Source organism: Oncorhynchus gorbuscha, linkage group LG04 (genome assembly GCF_021184085.1).
Source record: "Oncorhynchus gorbuscha isolate QuinsamMale2020 ecotype Even-year linkage group LG04, OgorEven_v1.0, whole genome shotgun sequence".
Taxonomy (NCBI): Eukaryota; Metazoa; Chordata; class Actinopteri; order Salmoniformes; family Salmonidae; genus Oncorhynchus; species Oncorhynchus gorbuscha.
In genome coordinates this window covers 27,221,346-27,237,355 of record NC_060176.1, presented here as the reverse complement: position 1 = coordinate 27,237,355, position 16,010 = coordinate 27,221,346, and the positions used below count along the sequence as shown (strand labels likewise).

General features: G+C 41.2%; 1 protein-coding gene across 1 annotated transcript; it reads right to left on the bottom strand.

Annotated features, from left to right (window-relative positions):
• Nucleotides 1-274: 274 nt before the first annotated feature.
• Nucleotides 275-13,973, bottom strand: LOC124033925 (lysosomal acid phosphatase-like). Its single transcript, XM_046346375.1, has 11 exons — nt 13,768-13,973; nt 13,152-13,247; nt 12,594-12,680; nt 12,177-12,329; nt 11,938-12,036; nt 10,810-10,899; nt 10,010-10,142; nt 6,772-6,860; nt 6,377-6,483; nt 6,042-6,217; nt 275-1,445 (listed from the first exon to the last, which is right to left on the bottom strand). Exons 1-11 carry the CDS (start codon nt 13,852-13,854, stop codon nt 1,315-1,317), a joined length of 1,248 nt encoding a protein of 415 aa, XP_046202331.1. The 5' UTR covers nt 13,855-13,973; the 3' UTR covers nt 275-1,314.
• Between the last annotated feature and the right edge of the window lie 2,037 nt (nt 13,974-16,010).

Sequence of the window (16,010 nt, the reverse complement as noted above, 5' to 3'; positions counted from 1 at the left end):
TGATTGTCAGACAGCATAGGCAGCAGCTCTATAGAAATGAAAGTCAAATAAAATAGATTTTATTTATTATAGTATAATTATAGAATGCATGATGGTTAATAAGTGATAAGCAGTAATCTACAGTCCCTACCAACAGTGTGGACTTTTGTTTTATTTTGTATAGAGCTGAGATGACAATTAAATAGTCAAATAAAATCTAATGTAATATATAAAACTGAAATATTTTATAGTAAAGTCATGTAAATAAATGTCTAATAAGCAGTCACTACAAACATTGGACTTTTATTAATTGTTTATTTAGCGTTACAGCATTCAACCCAATACAACCAAAACGACCTCAAAAAGCACTAATCGCTCAGCACTAATTACAGTTGGCAGCTGCTTGAAATACTCTGACTTGTTTGATGGAGAGCCTCAGTTTGTGAACTCTGCACTCTAATTTAGAAAGGTATATTACTGTAATAATTACAATGTAGTTATTTATTTTAACTTTTTTTGTGGGGGGGGGGGTGAAAACTGATTTAGATTCAAAAGTAATCACTTGTGCTTAAACTAAACAACCTCAAGAGGCAGTTTTAAAAGAGCAGAACGAGGGCAGTGACAGATACATGTAGCACTTTCAGCAAATACATGAATTGCTGTGCCTTAAATGGAATCTAACAGCCCAAGGCACAAAGCATGACAGGCTTGTTAGTAGGTTCCTCTGACATATAGAGCAACGCCTTCACCAAAAGTACTGTGATGTGAAAGCTTCTCCAAGTACCATGACAGTCACCACCAGGGGAAATAAATAGCATTCTTTATAAAAATTACTTGCTAGAAGAATGCTCAGTACAGTGTTGGACAAAATATGTTCTTTGGATAGAATGAAGCACACGCAGTCCTCAGGTTCAGTGTCACAATGATCATTATTCTTCAAGGGGAGAATCAAACAAGCATGAAGCATCCAGTGGTCCACATTTTGTAAGAACGCTGGATAGGTGACTTGGACCCGTGAGTAAAATGAGTACAAGTAGTATTTGAAAACATTAAAAAGGCAGTTGTCCAAATCCAGTAGCCAACTTCATTTACAAGCTTAGGAATACTTACCATGACAACAGATGACTAGAGGACGAGATCATCTTTGTCCTCTCAAGTAAGTTTCTGTGCATTTTTGGTAAAAGGCCACAGTCCACTTTGAAGGAAATATTTAAAAAATAAAAGTTGCACTAAAAGCAGTCCAGTGTTCCCTTTTCCTGCATCCCCACCAGAGGGCAGAACTGAGGCATTCAAACATCTTCACTATCCCATGAATCCTGCCTATGGTGGAGTTTGTCAAGACTCAAACTCAGTGTGAATCTGACTGTATCCGTTGGAGGGATCACGTTGCCGACAAAGCACAGCGAGCATGAGGACGATAAGGAGGAAGAGCAAACAGCCACAAACTGCTAGTCCGATGACCACCTCTGATGAGACCAGAGAAGACAGTAGATATGACAAAAACACAATATTAGTCGTTCCATGTCATTTCAGCAAACAATGACACCAAACATCTCAAAGTGTTCTGAAATAGTTCCTGCAGCTAGAAACATAAGCATTCCTGCAACTTTATTTTGTTGAAATATAATTTATCTGAATTTCTTTAATAGAATTCATATATTTAATAAATATATTGTCCAAATGTCCTCCTTTTTCCTAATTTCTAGGTGGTGGCTCAGCTTTAACATTGTAGATAGTTTGTAGCTTCCATCACTGTAATTGTCTGCATCATTTCCAATCCCCCATATATTATTTTTTAGGGGTAAAAAAATAAAACATGCATACATTTGTTCAAAAGTTGAGTCACTTAGAATTGTCCTTGTTTTAGAAAAAAAATACATTTGTTGGTCCATTAAAATATCAAACTGTTCAGAAATAAAATGTAGACATTGTTAATGTTGTAAATTACTAGTGTAGCTGGAAACAGCTGCTTTTTATGGAATATCTACATAGGCAAATTATCCGCAACCATCACTCATGTGTTCCAATGGTACGTTGTGTTAGCTAATCAAAGTTTATCATTTCAAATTGATCATTTGAAAACCTTTTTGCAATTATGTTAGCACAGCTGAAAACTGTTGTCCTGATTTAAATAATAATATAACTGGCCTTTTTTAGACTAGTTGAGTATCTGGAGCATCAGCATTTGTGGGTTCGATTACAGGCTCAAAATGGCCAGAAACAAAGACCTTTCTTCTGACACTCGTCAGTCTATTCTTGTTCTGAGAAATGAAGGCTATTCCAAGCAAGAAATTGCCAAGAAACTGAAGATCTTGTAAAACGGTGTATTACTCCCTTCACAGAACATTGCAAACTGGCTCCAACCAGAATAGAAAGAGGAGTGGGAGGCCCCAGTGCACAACTGAGCAAGAGCACAAGTACATTAGTGTCTAGTTTGAGAAACAGATGCCTCACAAGTCCTCAACTGGCTGCTTCATTAAATAGTACCCGCAAAACACCAGTCTCAACGTCAACAGTGAAGAGGCGACTGACCGAGGCAGAGTTGCAAAGAAAACCCATCTCTCAGACTGGCCCCAAAAAATAAAATTGTAAGATGGGCAGAACAGACAGTGGAAGCTTGGAAAAAAGTGTTGACAGAAATCTAAGTTGAGGTGTTTGGATCACAAAGAAGAATATTCGTGAGGTGCAGAAAAAAAATTATGATGCTAGAGGAATGCTTGACGCCATCTGTCAAGCATGGTTGAGGTAATGTGATGGTCTGGGGGTGCTTTGGTGGTGGTAAAGTGGGGGATTTTGTACAGGGTAAAAGGGATCTTGAAGAAGGAAGGCTATCACTCCATTTTGCAACGCCATGCCATACCCTGTGGACGGTGTTTAATTGGAGATAATATCCTCCTACAACAGGACAATGGCCCAAAGTATGGCTCCAAACTATACAACAACTATTTAGGGAAGAAGCAGTCAGCTGGTATTCCGTCTATAATGGAGTGGCCAGCAGTCACCAGATCTCAACCCTATTGAGCCGTTGTGGGGGCAGCTTGACCGTATGGTACGTAAGAAGTGCCATACAACTTGTGGGAGGTGCTTCAGGAAGCATGGGGCGAAATCTCTTCAGACTACCTCAACAAATTGACAACTAGAATGCCAAAGATCTGCAAGGCTATAACTGCTGTAAATGGAGGATTCTTTGACGAAGCCAAAGTTTGAAGGACACAATTAATATTTCTATTAAAAAACATAATTTCCTATTTATTTTGCAACTAATTTCCTGTATGTAAATGACCCCAAACTTTTGAACGGTAGTATATAACATTCTACTGGTTACAATAATTTTGTAAAATAATTAAAAGTTTTAAGTCCAATGTCGTTTTGCATGTCAATTCATAAACCATGTGCCATGGAATCAGTACAGTGCCTTGCCAAATTATTAATCCCCATTGGTGTTTTTCCTTCAGGAGTCACAATTAAAGTCCACCTGTGTGCAATATATACAGTATATCACAAAAGTGAGTAAACACCTCACATTTGTCAATATTTGAGTATATCTTTTCATGTGACAACACTGAAGAAATTACACTTTGCTACAATGTAAAGTATTGAGTGTACAGCTTGTATAACAGTGTAACTTTGCTGTCCCCTCAAAATAACTCAACACAGCCATTAATGTCTAAACCGCTGGCAACAAAAGTGAGTACACCCCTAAGTGAAAATGTCCAAACTGGGCATACACACACACACCTGTTCTGAAAAGGCCCCAGAGTCTGCAACACCACTAAGCAAGGGGCACCACCAATCAAGCGGCACCATGAAAACCAAGGAGCTCTCCAAACAGGAGGGTTTTAATCATAGAGGAAACAAAGAGACCAAAAATAAGCCTGAAGGAGCTGAAAAGCTCCACAGCGGACATTAGAGTACCTGTGTGCATAGGATCACTTTAAGCCGTACACTCCACTGGGCTTTAATGAAGAGTGGCCAGAAAAAAAGCCATTGTTCAAAGAAAACATAAGCAAACACTTTTGGTGTTCGCCAGAAGGCATGTGGGAGACTCCCCAAACATGTGAAATAAGGTACTCTGGTCAGATGAGACTAAAATGTATATTTTTGGCCATCAAGGAAAACACTATGTCTGGCGCAAACCCAACACCCCTCATCACCCCGAGAACAACATCCCCACAGTGAAGCATGGTGGTGGTAGCATCATGCTGTGGGGATGTTTATCCATCGGCAGGGACCGGGAAACTGGTCAGATTTCAAGGAATGATGGACGGCACTAAATACAGGGAAATTCTTGAGGGAAACCTTTTTCAGTCTTCCAGAGATTTGAGACCAAGATTCACCTTCCAGCAGGACAATGACCCTAAGCATACTGCTAAAGCAACACTTGAGTGGTTTAAGGGGAAACATTTCAATGTATTGGAATGGCCTAGTCAAAGCCCAGACCTCAATCCAATTGACAATCTGTAGTATGACAAAGATGGCTGAACATCAGCAGAACCCATCCAACTTGAAGGAGCTAGAGCAGTTTTGCCTTGAAGAATGGGCAAAAATCCCAGTGGCTGGATGTGCCAAGCCTAGAGACATACCCCAAGAGACTTGCAGCTGTAATTGCTGCAAAAGTTGGCTTTCAAATTCATTTTTTTTTGTCTTAATTATTGTTCGTTTCACAAAAAATATTTAGCGTCTTCAAAGTAGTAGGCATGTTGTGTAAATCAATTGAAACAAACACCCCCAAAAATCAATTTTAATTCTAGGTTGTAAGGCAACAAAATATGAAAAATGCCAAAGGGGTGAATACTTTCACAAGCCACTGTACATAAAAAAATCTCTCAACTAGTTAGCAATTTATATGGCATAGCTGTATTTTTGTATTATTTGACCTCTTTTCAGGGTGATTAAACTGAAATGGCAACTTTCTAAGGTTGGTTAAAAAAAAACATTTGAGATTATTTTGTTTTCAAATAACCGAAAGTGAGCGGTTATAATCTGAATAAAGGGAAAACAGGCCATTCTTGAACATGGGGTGAGACATAATTACTAATTTGCTAGAGAACCAGTTTGAATTTAAGAATACCTTTTGTATGACTGATGCCTTTAGTGAGAGGTCTAATGCTTTAATATCATTTCTGCCCTCAGAATTCATATTCTTTATATAAATAGGCCCGTTTAATTTATGTCCCATCATACATACTGGCATTAACAGGAACTTACTGCATCTTTGAACTTGCTCTTTAAAGTTGTAATAGTAGAACGCAAAAGGTGCAATTTCGAAAATGGGTAGTGCATCATCTGTTTCTCGTGTAATGACTGACAAAAGTTAGCCATTTATAACATGTCAAAAATGTAAAAATCAAGTAGCTCATGCCAGCTAATGTTTTTTAGCTAGGTTTTTTAACGCATAGATTTTGTCATGTTTGAGTCACTCAAATATCCCATGAATACACATGGCAAAATGTATAGAATTGCAATAAAATGAGTGTTAAACCTGAAATGTTCTCTCCACCAACAAGAGGGGTGTGAACAGAGTGTCATGAACCGTGCTTAAGCAGATAGAGATAGTCGAGGTGTGCGCAGAGGGGAGGTGCAATTTAATTAGGCTAATTTCTCAGAGATCAAATGATATTCCAACAAAATAATGTTGAGTGAATGCTTATCATTTCCATTTCTAACTACAGAAACCATTTCAGAACAATCAGAGACAGTGGGTGTCAAAATCTTCTTTCTTGCATCTTTTTAATTTCAAGGGATACTTTGAGATTTTGTCCCTTTATCTATTTCCCCAGAGTCAGATGAACTCGTGGATACAATTTTGTGTGTCTAGTATGAAGGAAGTAGGAGGTAGTTTTGCAATCCAATGCTAACTAGCGTTAGTGCAATGACTGGAAGTCTATGGGTAACGCTAGTGAGCAACTTTCTTCAAACTGCACACAGAGACATAAAAATTGTATCCACAAGTTGATCCTACACTGGGGAAGTAGATAAACGGCTTCTGACAAAATCCCGAAGTATTCCTTTAAAGTGTTCTACATTCTATGGCTTCAAGGCTCTTCAAACGGCAATCATACCTTTATCCTTTCTAGGAGACTCCACCATGCACTCCTTGCCCCAATCCTCTGGGATGGATGGTTTGGTGAGGCGCACAAAGTCCTCCAGGGGGCAGAAGAGGTCACAGCTAGGTACAGCCAGTTGGTAAGGTGCTCTTCTGGTGTCATTGCGGTAAAACATGGCCACTGTGAATGATCTAAAGAGGAGTTAAACTTTCTATATCAGACGGACAGCAGATCTCAAAATCTGATATATATTTATTTTGACTGAATCTATCTTATTCGAGATAATACAGTATAACCACATAAAGCTTGGAATAGCTACTTGGGTCTTATTCCATCACAGTACAACCTACCCGTTGTCTTCCTGATATAGTTCAAATATGTGGCAGGAGGCATAGGGTGGCTGCTTTCCATTGAAGATACTCAAACTCGACTGCAAAGCCACAATGGTGGTGTCATGCTGAAAAGTAACACAAGACTCAAGCATTGGATTAGGGATAGGCAGCTTTGATGGGGGTGGGGGCCATACACACACATATAATAACAACAAAAATCATGAGGGGCCACAGTGGCTCATCAGTATGAGTACCTACATTTACACAGCCCCCCCCCTCAGCTGACAGCTGATGCACAACCAAATTTCAAAAGTCCACCAGTTACCCGTCCCTGCATTAGATGAACAATTTCCAGCAAACAGGCTAAAGCATCCACATAAAAAGGAGATCATGCACAAGATTTAAAAGCTTACCGCAGAGAGCATCATCATCTTCAGACGGCGATTAGAGTCGGGAAGTGCAGACTCTGAGATGTTATTTACAATGCTACCCAATAGGACACCTATTTGATGAGAGTAGTAAAAGCATATAAGTGAGCAGTTATCTAGACAATGAGAAGATTTACCATCTCTTATCTCATTCCTTCAGTGCTATTGGCATTACATAAAACATCAGCTGACATCAAATGGTGGGTGTGGGGTTACTCTTATCTCGATGATGTGCAAAGTAGTTTAACCGTTTGGCTTAGTACGCTCAACTCAAATATGTATGAGTGCATATTCAAATCTCTAGTCTCTCTTCCATATATTTGATGGCCAAATGAATAATTGCAATAGCTAAACGGAGTGGCTGCCCATCCAACTTTTATGGACCCCTCTTCCCGACAGATAAAGGTCCCGAAGCTTCTGCTCATGTGCAGTACCCTCTACTTTACGCACAGTCTGTGCTCTACCCGTAGAGAACAGGCTACTCTGGCAAATGGTGCTTGTTACTAAAGTAAGATCAAAGCTGAATCAATGTCTGCAAGAGCACAGAATTATAGTCTTCTACATAATTTAATACTATTGTTTTGAAGTTATTGTAAGACAACACAACCTCATTTATTTTGTGATTTTAGGATGATTGTGCAAATGGTCACATTTCTCTCATGTGGCCAAGGATTTGTGTGAAGGCATTTTCTGTTAAACCTTACTAATGCTTTTGTACTAAAATAACTGTCTTTAAGCCTAGGCATTGTGCTTGAGTTCATTTCTTTAAACTCATAAGATAGAAAAGCGTGTGCGCATTAATAGAGGCCTGTTCTAACTGTTCTGTATGTGTAGAATGACCCCATGATGTCTGGGCACTCAGCCAAGAATTGACAGAAACAGACTGGTTCTTCTTAAGTTAGCTGGAGACAGTAAAGGTTATATCCTGCACACCAACGATAAAGCTATTCGGTTTGGAGCCTGTTTCTGGGCGAAATATTGATGTTTTGCGTGTGTGTGTGACCAGTAAAACCATACATAATCTGGGCCGTCAGTTAAAGGCACTTGCTTTCCCAAAATGGGGGAACCGTTGAGCTACTGTTAGGAAGTAACTCCAGACATAATTCCTCTGTCATTCTGGTCCCGATTGTACTCACTCAGTTGCAACAGACGGAGGCAACCTTTTCACCCAGTTGTCTCCCTTCATACACACAGTGGCTTGCGAAAGTATTCATCCCCCTTGGAATTTTTCCAATTTTGTTGCCTTACAACCTGCAATGAAAATATTTTTTTTGGGGGTGGGTTGTATCAATTGATTTACACAACACGCCTACCACTTTAAAATGCACATAAAAAAAAAATGAAACAAACTTGAGCGTGCATAACTGTTCACCCCCCCTTCCCCCAAAGTTAAAACTTTATAGAGCCACCATTTGCAGTAATTACAGCTACGTGATTATTAGGGTTTGTCTCTATAAGCTTGGCACATCTAGACACTGGGATTTTTGCCCATTCTTCAAAGGGAAAACTGCTCCAGCTCCTTCAAGTTGGATGGGTTCTGCTGGTGTACAGCAATCTTTGTCATACCACAGATAGTCAATTGGATTGAGGTCTAGGCTTTGACTAGGCCATTCCAAGACATTGAAATGTTTCCCCTTAAACCACTCAAGTGTTGCTTTAGCAGTATGCTTAGCGTCATTGTCCTGCTGGAAGGTGAATCCCTGTTCGGTCTCAAATCTCTGGAAGACTGAAACAGGTTTCCCTCAGGAATTTCCCTGTATTTAGTGCCATCCATCATTCCTTTAAATCTGACCAGTTTCCCGGTCCCTGCCAATGGATAAACATCCCCACAGCATGATGCTACCACCACCATGCTTCACTGTGGGGATGTTGTTCTCGGGTGATGAGGGATGTTGGGTTTGCGCCAGACATAGTGTTTTCCTTGATGGCCAAAAAGATCCATTTTAGTCTCATCTGACCAGAGTACCCTCTTCCACATGTTTGGGGAGTCTGCCACATGCCTTTTGGCGAACACCAAAAGTGTTTGCTTATTTTTTTCTTTTAACAATGGGCTTTTTTTCTGGTCACTCTTCATTAAAGCCCAGCTCTGCGGAGTGTAGGGCTCCAATCTCCACTGTGGAGCTTTGCAGCTCCTTCAGGGTTATCTTTGGTCTCTTTGTTGCCTTTCTGATTAATGCCCTCCTTGCCTAGTCTGTGAGTTTTGGTGGGCTGCTCTCTCGAGAGGTTTGTGGTGCCGTATTCTTTCCATTTCTTAATAATCATTTAAATAATAATTTAAATGGTACTCCGTGGGTTGTTCAAAGTTTTTTATATTTTTTAACAACCTAACCCTGATCTGAACTTCTCCACAACTTTGTCCCTGACCTGTTTGGAGAGCTCCTTGGTCTTCATGGTGCCGCTTGATTGGTGGTGCCCCTTGCTTAGTGGTGTTGCAGACTCTGGGGCCTTTCAGAACAGGTGTATATATACACACTGAGATCATGTGCCACTTAAATAAAGTCCACCTGTGTGCAACCTAACTAATTATGACTTTGAAGGTAATTGGTTACACCAGATCTTATTTAGGGGCTTCATAGCAAAGGGGGTGAAAGGGGATGAATACCACTTTTCCATTTTTTTGTATAAAAGAAATGTCAGAATATTTTTTAACAAGTCATATTTTTCATTTCACTTCACCAATTTGGACTATTTTGAAATCCAAATAAAAATCTATTTATATTATAGGTTGTAATGCAATAAAATAGGAAAAACACCAAGGGGGATGAATACTTTGCAAGGCACTGTACACAGGGGCACGTGTTTTTGCAGATGTTTGAATGGGATAACTTGACTATATAAGGCCAGGTACTCTTTGTACAGGAGGCTCTCACTCCATTTCACCTGTGTGGTACAACCAGCCTCTTATTATAATAAGTTAATAAAAGTGATATTTTGATTATTGACTTTGCCTCTCCTCATTATTAGTTAAAGGTAGAATTTCCACCACATGTCTGTTCTATTCATTCCATTTCTATGCATTTAAACCTATCCGACAGGCGAAATCCAGATAGAACTTTTGAAAAACTGGGCCCATGTGTGGGGAAAAGGAAACCAGAGAGGTGGGACAGGACAGTTACCTACAGCTCCGCAGCCTTGGCCATCACTAAATAGCACATACAAAGGGAATGTAGATAGCTAAGCTAAAACAAGTTTCTGCCCTTCCCATTCTGACAGTTGGCATTACCTCCTTGGAGCCGGCTTTTCTCCTGATGCTTGTAGACCTCAAACATGATTTCAAAGCCAAAGTCCTTGAGCTTTCTCAGATCATCCATGATGTTAGGGGTTACCCAGTCAGGAGCGGTCATGTTGTGCCTTGCCTGAAATTACATGGATGGAGAATGAAAACTAAAAGTCCAATATAATCATGACACTGCATCAAGGTGAAATTACATAACAATGTTTGTAAGATAATCCAATGCAATCTACATGCTGTTGTCTCTAAAGTAAAATAGCATGATATTGCTACCATTAGTGTAGAACATTGAATAAAACAAGGTTACCAAGGTAACCACCAATAAAATGAAAGTAGATATAGGCTAAATTTCTTATTGAACACATTTCTTGATATACAAATAATTGTTTTGATCTGGCCGGAGACAATCTATGACCACATTGCTGCATTTGTGTCTCCCCAACCATTTCCAAATGTCTTTACATGGCAGGTTGATTTCAGCTGACCAGAGTAGACTGACATGACTTCCCACACCTCTCAACAGTCATAAGGCTGAGTAGCCACAGCACCAGCTCACAGTTCTTTTTTCACTTTCATAAACCACTGTGGTTCCTCACTAGCTAAAATTTTGCCTGTGGTAACATTTCCCATACTAACGTAAAAGTTTAACATTCACTTAATCTGCATGATTTATGGCAAACTGTATGGTGGAAATTCTGTAACATGTCGCAAAATATATTCTACATGGATTGTAAGCAAAGTGATAAAACTGTAAGGAATTATAGCTATCATAGGTAATATAAGCTTCTTACCTCACAGAACAGGGTGTCATAGACACTCCAAACAGTCTCAATGTTGGTGTTCTTCAGACCAGTTCTCTCCTGTATCATCGTTATTAAGTCCTGTAAGAGCAAAGGATCAAACAATGATAATCTAGACAAGGGGCATTCAAAGTTAAGATTGATGAGCTGTGCCAACATGTGTGGTTGGCAAGTGATGGAGAAGAAATTCAAAACAAGGTAGAAACAAGGCAACAGCAAACATGCCATCCCCCACAAATTATGCAGCGCCCCCTAGGCCAATCAGTGTAATTTTGTAAATGACGGATCTCTATGGCAAGACGCATTATTCACCCAAGTCTCGTCAAAATCGGGCAAGTGGTATCTGAAATATCACGTGGGTTAGCTAGACTTGTATCCCTGAGCAGGTGTACGTAATTATCACTCAGAGTCAAACAGATCAAGAGATGTAAACGTGCCCATTCTAGAACCACCATGTGGCCAATATGAATGTTATTGTATATGTTGAGTCTTGACAGTGTTTGCAACATGTGTACTAAATTTTGTTAAAACAAATATCCTTGACTGATTTATATGAATTTATGTGCCAGACCACACCCATATGAATGTTTACTGGGCAATAGCGGCCATGTTGTTTTAGGTACTAGTCTGGAAAGTATTGTGTTGAGAGACCTTTGTCCATAGAGGCCACATATCATGTTTCGTGTCAATCGGTGACAGAATAGCGTTTTTCAAAAAAGTCTTAGTGGCAGAAAATTAATCTTGGATCCCTGAAGCAAATTTGATCCTTGTGAGGAGAGGCAACCATGTCCATTATTTCATGACTTTAGGTCAAACGGGGATAGTAGGGACGTGACCTTTCAAAGTTAGCATTTTCAATCACTTGTTATAGCGCCACCATCTGGCCAATCAGTTTAATTTTGTAAATGCAGATCTCTGGCAAGATGCATAATTCACAGAAGTTTAGTCAAAATCGACCCAGAGCTGCCTTTGATATTGCGTGTGACGAACAAAAATACAGATGTACTAACGGTTTGTGCCTCAAACCATAGATAGTTAACGAAAAGGTAATCCCTTTTCAAAGGAATAAGTATCTAGCCTCATTAGCCAGTCTTCACCTTAAATTTCAGTGACACTTACTTTGTATAGAAATGTCACGTTGAGGTACTTTTCTGAGTGTTCCGTCTCATTCATAAGGATTTTATAACGAGGGCAACCCGGAATGGGAAACGACAAAAGCTGAAATAAATACATTTTAGATGGAAACATTAGTATGGAGGAAGCCAATAACCTGTTATTTAAAACAATCATATTCAGAATGTATTTTGTGGCAGCTGTTCATCTTTGGATGTAACCAAAGACCTCAGCACCCTGCTCACCCTCTCCTCAAACTGGGGTACAGTGTGAACAGGAATAGGCTGCCACTCCAGTGTTGGGTTGAAGACCTGTGATCCATTGGGAGGGTACAATCCAGCCAAGTTGGCCTCTGCACTCATCAAGGTCCGGTCATAGTCTGTGCTTCTCACAGCAATCTAGACAATGAACAATAGGAGGGGTAGTGGTTATCACTTATTTTTGCAGTTGTGGCTACAGCCTAGAGCTGGCTTTACATACTTCAAGACCTAGTGCATTATAGGAAGAGAGTCCATTATTTGGACAGAGTGCACAGTTTGTTTAACATGGGCGATACACACAATACAATTTGCAAATCTTTATCTTCACTTTTCTCATTGAAATGATTGTGTGACAGAGATAGTACCATCATAGTTTCAACAAGGAACTAAACTATAAATTACCTCACGTCGGTCATAGGTATCATTGAGAAAACCTTGATAGCGTTTCCGCAGCGCTTGTCCCAGCTCAAAGTGCTGCCTCATTCCTACCTGTAGGGATCATAGAAAAGGTGCGCTATTAGTACAGCAAGAACCACACCCGTCAGTGCATCAGGATCCTTCTTCAACACTCATTCTAGCTTGGGTAAAAGTTAGTTTGAGGTATCGTTCCACTCCTTATCAAGTTGGCAGGTAGCCTAGTGGTTGGAGTGTTGGGCCAGTAACAGAAAGGTTGCTGGATCTAATCCCCAAGCTGAAAAGGTAAAAATTGGTTGTTCTGCCCCTGAACAAGGCAGTTAACCCACTGTTCCTAGGCCATCATTGAAAATAATAATTTGTTCTTAACTGTCTTGCCGAGTTAATAATAAATAAAGGTTAATGGACTTGGCTAGTCAAATATAAAAGATTAAAAGCTAAACATGACATTAGCATGACACTGAGTACAAGTAGTGGAATGTTAGCAAAACAGGTTCTGAAATTTAGGCTAGTGTTATTCAGTCAAAATACATTTTTGGCCTTTACCTGCGAGAGCTGTCCAAAGCCCTGAGGCCAAGAGCTCTCCTGGTAGCGATCAGTAGGGTAGGCTTTGACAGGTGATCGGTCACCATGACGGTAAAGCTAGGTAAAACATGTAATAGGATACAGACATTGTTCAACATTGAAAATCTATTAAAGTCACCCAAACATGATATTCTAGGCATGTGACAAACTGGTTGAACAGCTGGGCTGTTCCATTTCCAGCACAAGCAGCATAAAGAAGTTCAGCGAAAACCACACAATTAGGCTAAACTCAATAAATGTGTATTTTGTCTTGCATTAACATCGCCACACTTACTAAAGCAAACTCAACATAGTAACAATTCAGTATCGTAGTTAGTTAACGTTACGTGAAATAGTCATTGGGGTCACTAACGTTAGCTTGTACAGACCTAAAACAGGCAACAGTTAATCGTTATTATGCTTAAAGTTTGCAAGATACAAAGCACTAACTGTCCAGACTCGATAAGGTTTACCAGAGCCAATGCTAGCCAACAGCACATGTTTTGCTAGCTAACGTTACTTCCCCTAGCTGGCGAACTTCAGCAAAACAAGTCAACTTGCATATCAACTATATACGCTGGATAACTAGCATACTCACCACAGTTACAAATGTCAGTCTTCTGTCTCCAACAACTTTGCCTAATACAACGAACATTGTCAATAATAGCAATACAGTGGAGTTCATCTTCAACGGCTAGTCGGTTGAAAACTGTAGCTATAAAACAACCATTCAGAATAAAGAATAGAGGCACAAACAAGCAAGAGATGAACTTCTTCGGTGGGGTTTATCGGCGGTTGGCATCCAACGTTATGGTGCATTACCGCCACCTACTGTACTGGAGTGTGGGCCAGCGACAGGGAGAACCGAAATCCTACCTGCCAGCCCCGTTGCTTTTAAAAAAGATAACAAAATATTTTAGACTGCATCTAATTATGTGCCTACTCAATATACTCTTTAAACTAATTTCCTGTATTCCCTTATCCCTCATACTATATCTCATCCTCTCTCTTTCCCTCCAATAATGTTCCCACTGTATCAATACATGCTCCACTGTCTCTGTTTCCTGGCAATACTCACATTTTCCTGTTGGATGCTTTCCTATCACATGCAAGGTCTTATTCAACTGGCTGTGTCCCACCCTTAATCTTGTAAATATAGCCTCCTCTCTTCTGTCCCTTCCTGCCATTCTCCCCTGCCCAACATGCCTCTGTACTTGAAATAAAGCCTGCCATTAGTATCTCTATACTCCACTGCTCCTGCCATTTCTCCACCATCACTGTCCATATCATGCTTTTTGCCTCTGCCTTGCTCTTTGAAACTACCACATCAACATCCCCACTACTTAGTGCTTGTTTAGCCAGTACATCAACTGCCTCGTTCCCCTCCACTCCCACGAGCTGGGACCCATGTAAATATTATCTGTACACCCATGTGTTTACTCCTGCCATGGGTTTGTAGCACCTCATAAAGCAGGTCGTCTGCTACATGATATAAAGGACTGGAGACTCCTTGGCACTGCACATGAATCAGAGCAAATAACTACACTCGCTGGCTTAACTTCCTCCACCCACTGTAAGGCCAACAGTATGGCCATCATCTCTGCCAGATATACAGCCAGATGATCCGGGCAGCCGAGCGGAAATGGAGGAAAACTCGCCTCCCTGCGGACCTGCCATCCTTTCACTCCCTCCTCTCTACATTTTCCTCCTCTGTCTGCTGCTAAAGCCATTTTCTACCACTCTAAATTCCAAGCATCTGCCTCTAACCCTAGGAAGCTCTTTGCCACCTTCTCCTCCCTCCTGAATCCTCCCCCCCCCCCCTCCCTCTCTGCAGATGACTTCGTCAACCATTTTGAAAAGAAGGTCGACGACATCCGATCCTCGTTTGCTAAATCAAACGGCACCGCTGGTTCTGCTCACACTGCCCTACCCTGTGCTCTGACCTCTTTCTCCCCTCTCTCTCCAGATGAAATCTCGCGTCTTGTGACGGCCGGCCGCCCAACAACCTGCCCGCTTGACCCTATCCCCTCCTCTCTTCTCCAGACCATTTCCGGAGACCTTCTCCCTTACCTCACCTCGCTCATCAACTCAACTATCCCCTTCCCCTGACCGCTGGCTACGTCCCTTCCGTCTTCAAGAGAGCGAGAGTTGCACCCCTTCTGAAAAAACCTACACTCGATCCCTCCGATGTCAACAACTACAGACCAGTATCCCTTCTTTCTTTTCTCTCCAAAACTCTTGAACGTGCCGTCCTTGGCCAGCTCTCCCGCTATCTCTCTCTGAATGACCTTCTTGATCCAAATCAGTCAGGTTTCAAGACTAGTCATTCAACTGAGACTGCTCTTCTCTGTATCACGGAGGCGCTCCGCACTGCTAAAGCTAACTCTCTCTCCTCTGCTCTCATCCTTCTAGACCTATCGGCTGCCTTCGATACTGTGAACCATCAGATCCTCCTTTCCACCCTCTCCGAGTTGGGCATCTCCGGCGCGGCCCATGCTTGGATTGCGTCCTACCTGACAGGTCGCTCCTACCAGGTGGCGTGGCGAGAATCTGTCTCCTCACCACGCGCTCTAACCACTGGTGTCCCCCAGGGCTCTGTTCTAGGCCTTCTCCTATTCTCGCTATACACCAAGTCACTTGGCTCTGTCATAACCTCACATGGTCTCTCCTATCATTGCTATGCAGACGACACACAATTAATCTTCTCCTTTCCCCCTTCTGATGACCAGGTGGCGCATCGCATCTCTGCATGTCTGGCAGACATATCAGTGTGGATGACGGATCACCACCTCAAGCTGAACCTCGGCAAGACGGAGCTACTCTTCCTCCCGGGGAAGGACT

What these genes read in the sequence shown, in the direction of transcription:
- LOC124033925 (XM_046346375.1), bottom strand. Translation starts at nt 13,854, where the DNA reads ATGAACTCCACTGTATTGCTATTATTGACAATGTTCGTTGTATTAGGC. An exon ending in ATACCTATGACCGACGTGAG is followed by an intron (nt 12,330 to 12,593) that starts GTAATTTATAGT and finishes TTCATTGTCTAG; the next exon opens with ATTGCTGTGAGAAGCACAGA. An exon ending in CTATATCAGGAAGACAACGG is followed by an intron (nt 6,218 to 6,376) that starts GTAGGTTGTACT and finishes ACTCCTCTTTAG; the next exon opens with ATCATTCACAGTGGCCATGT.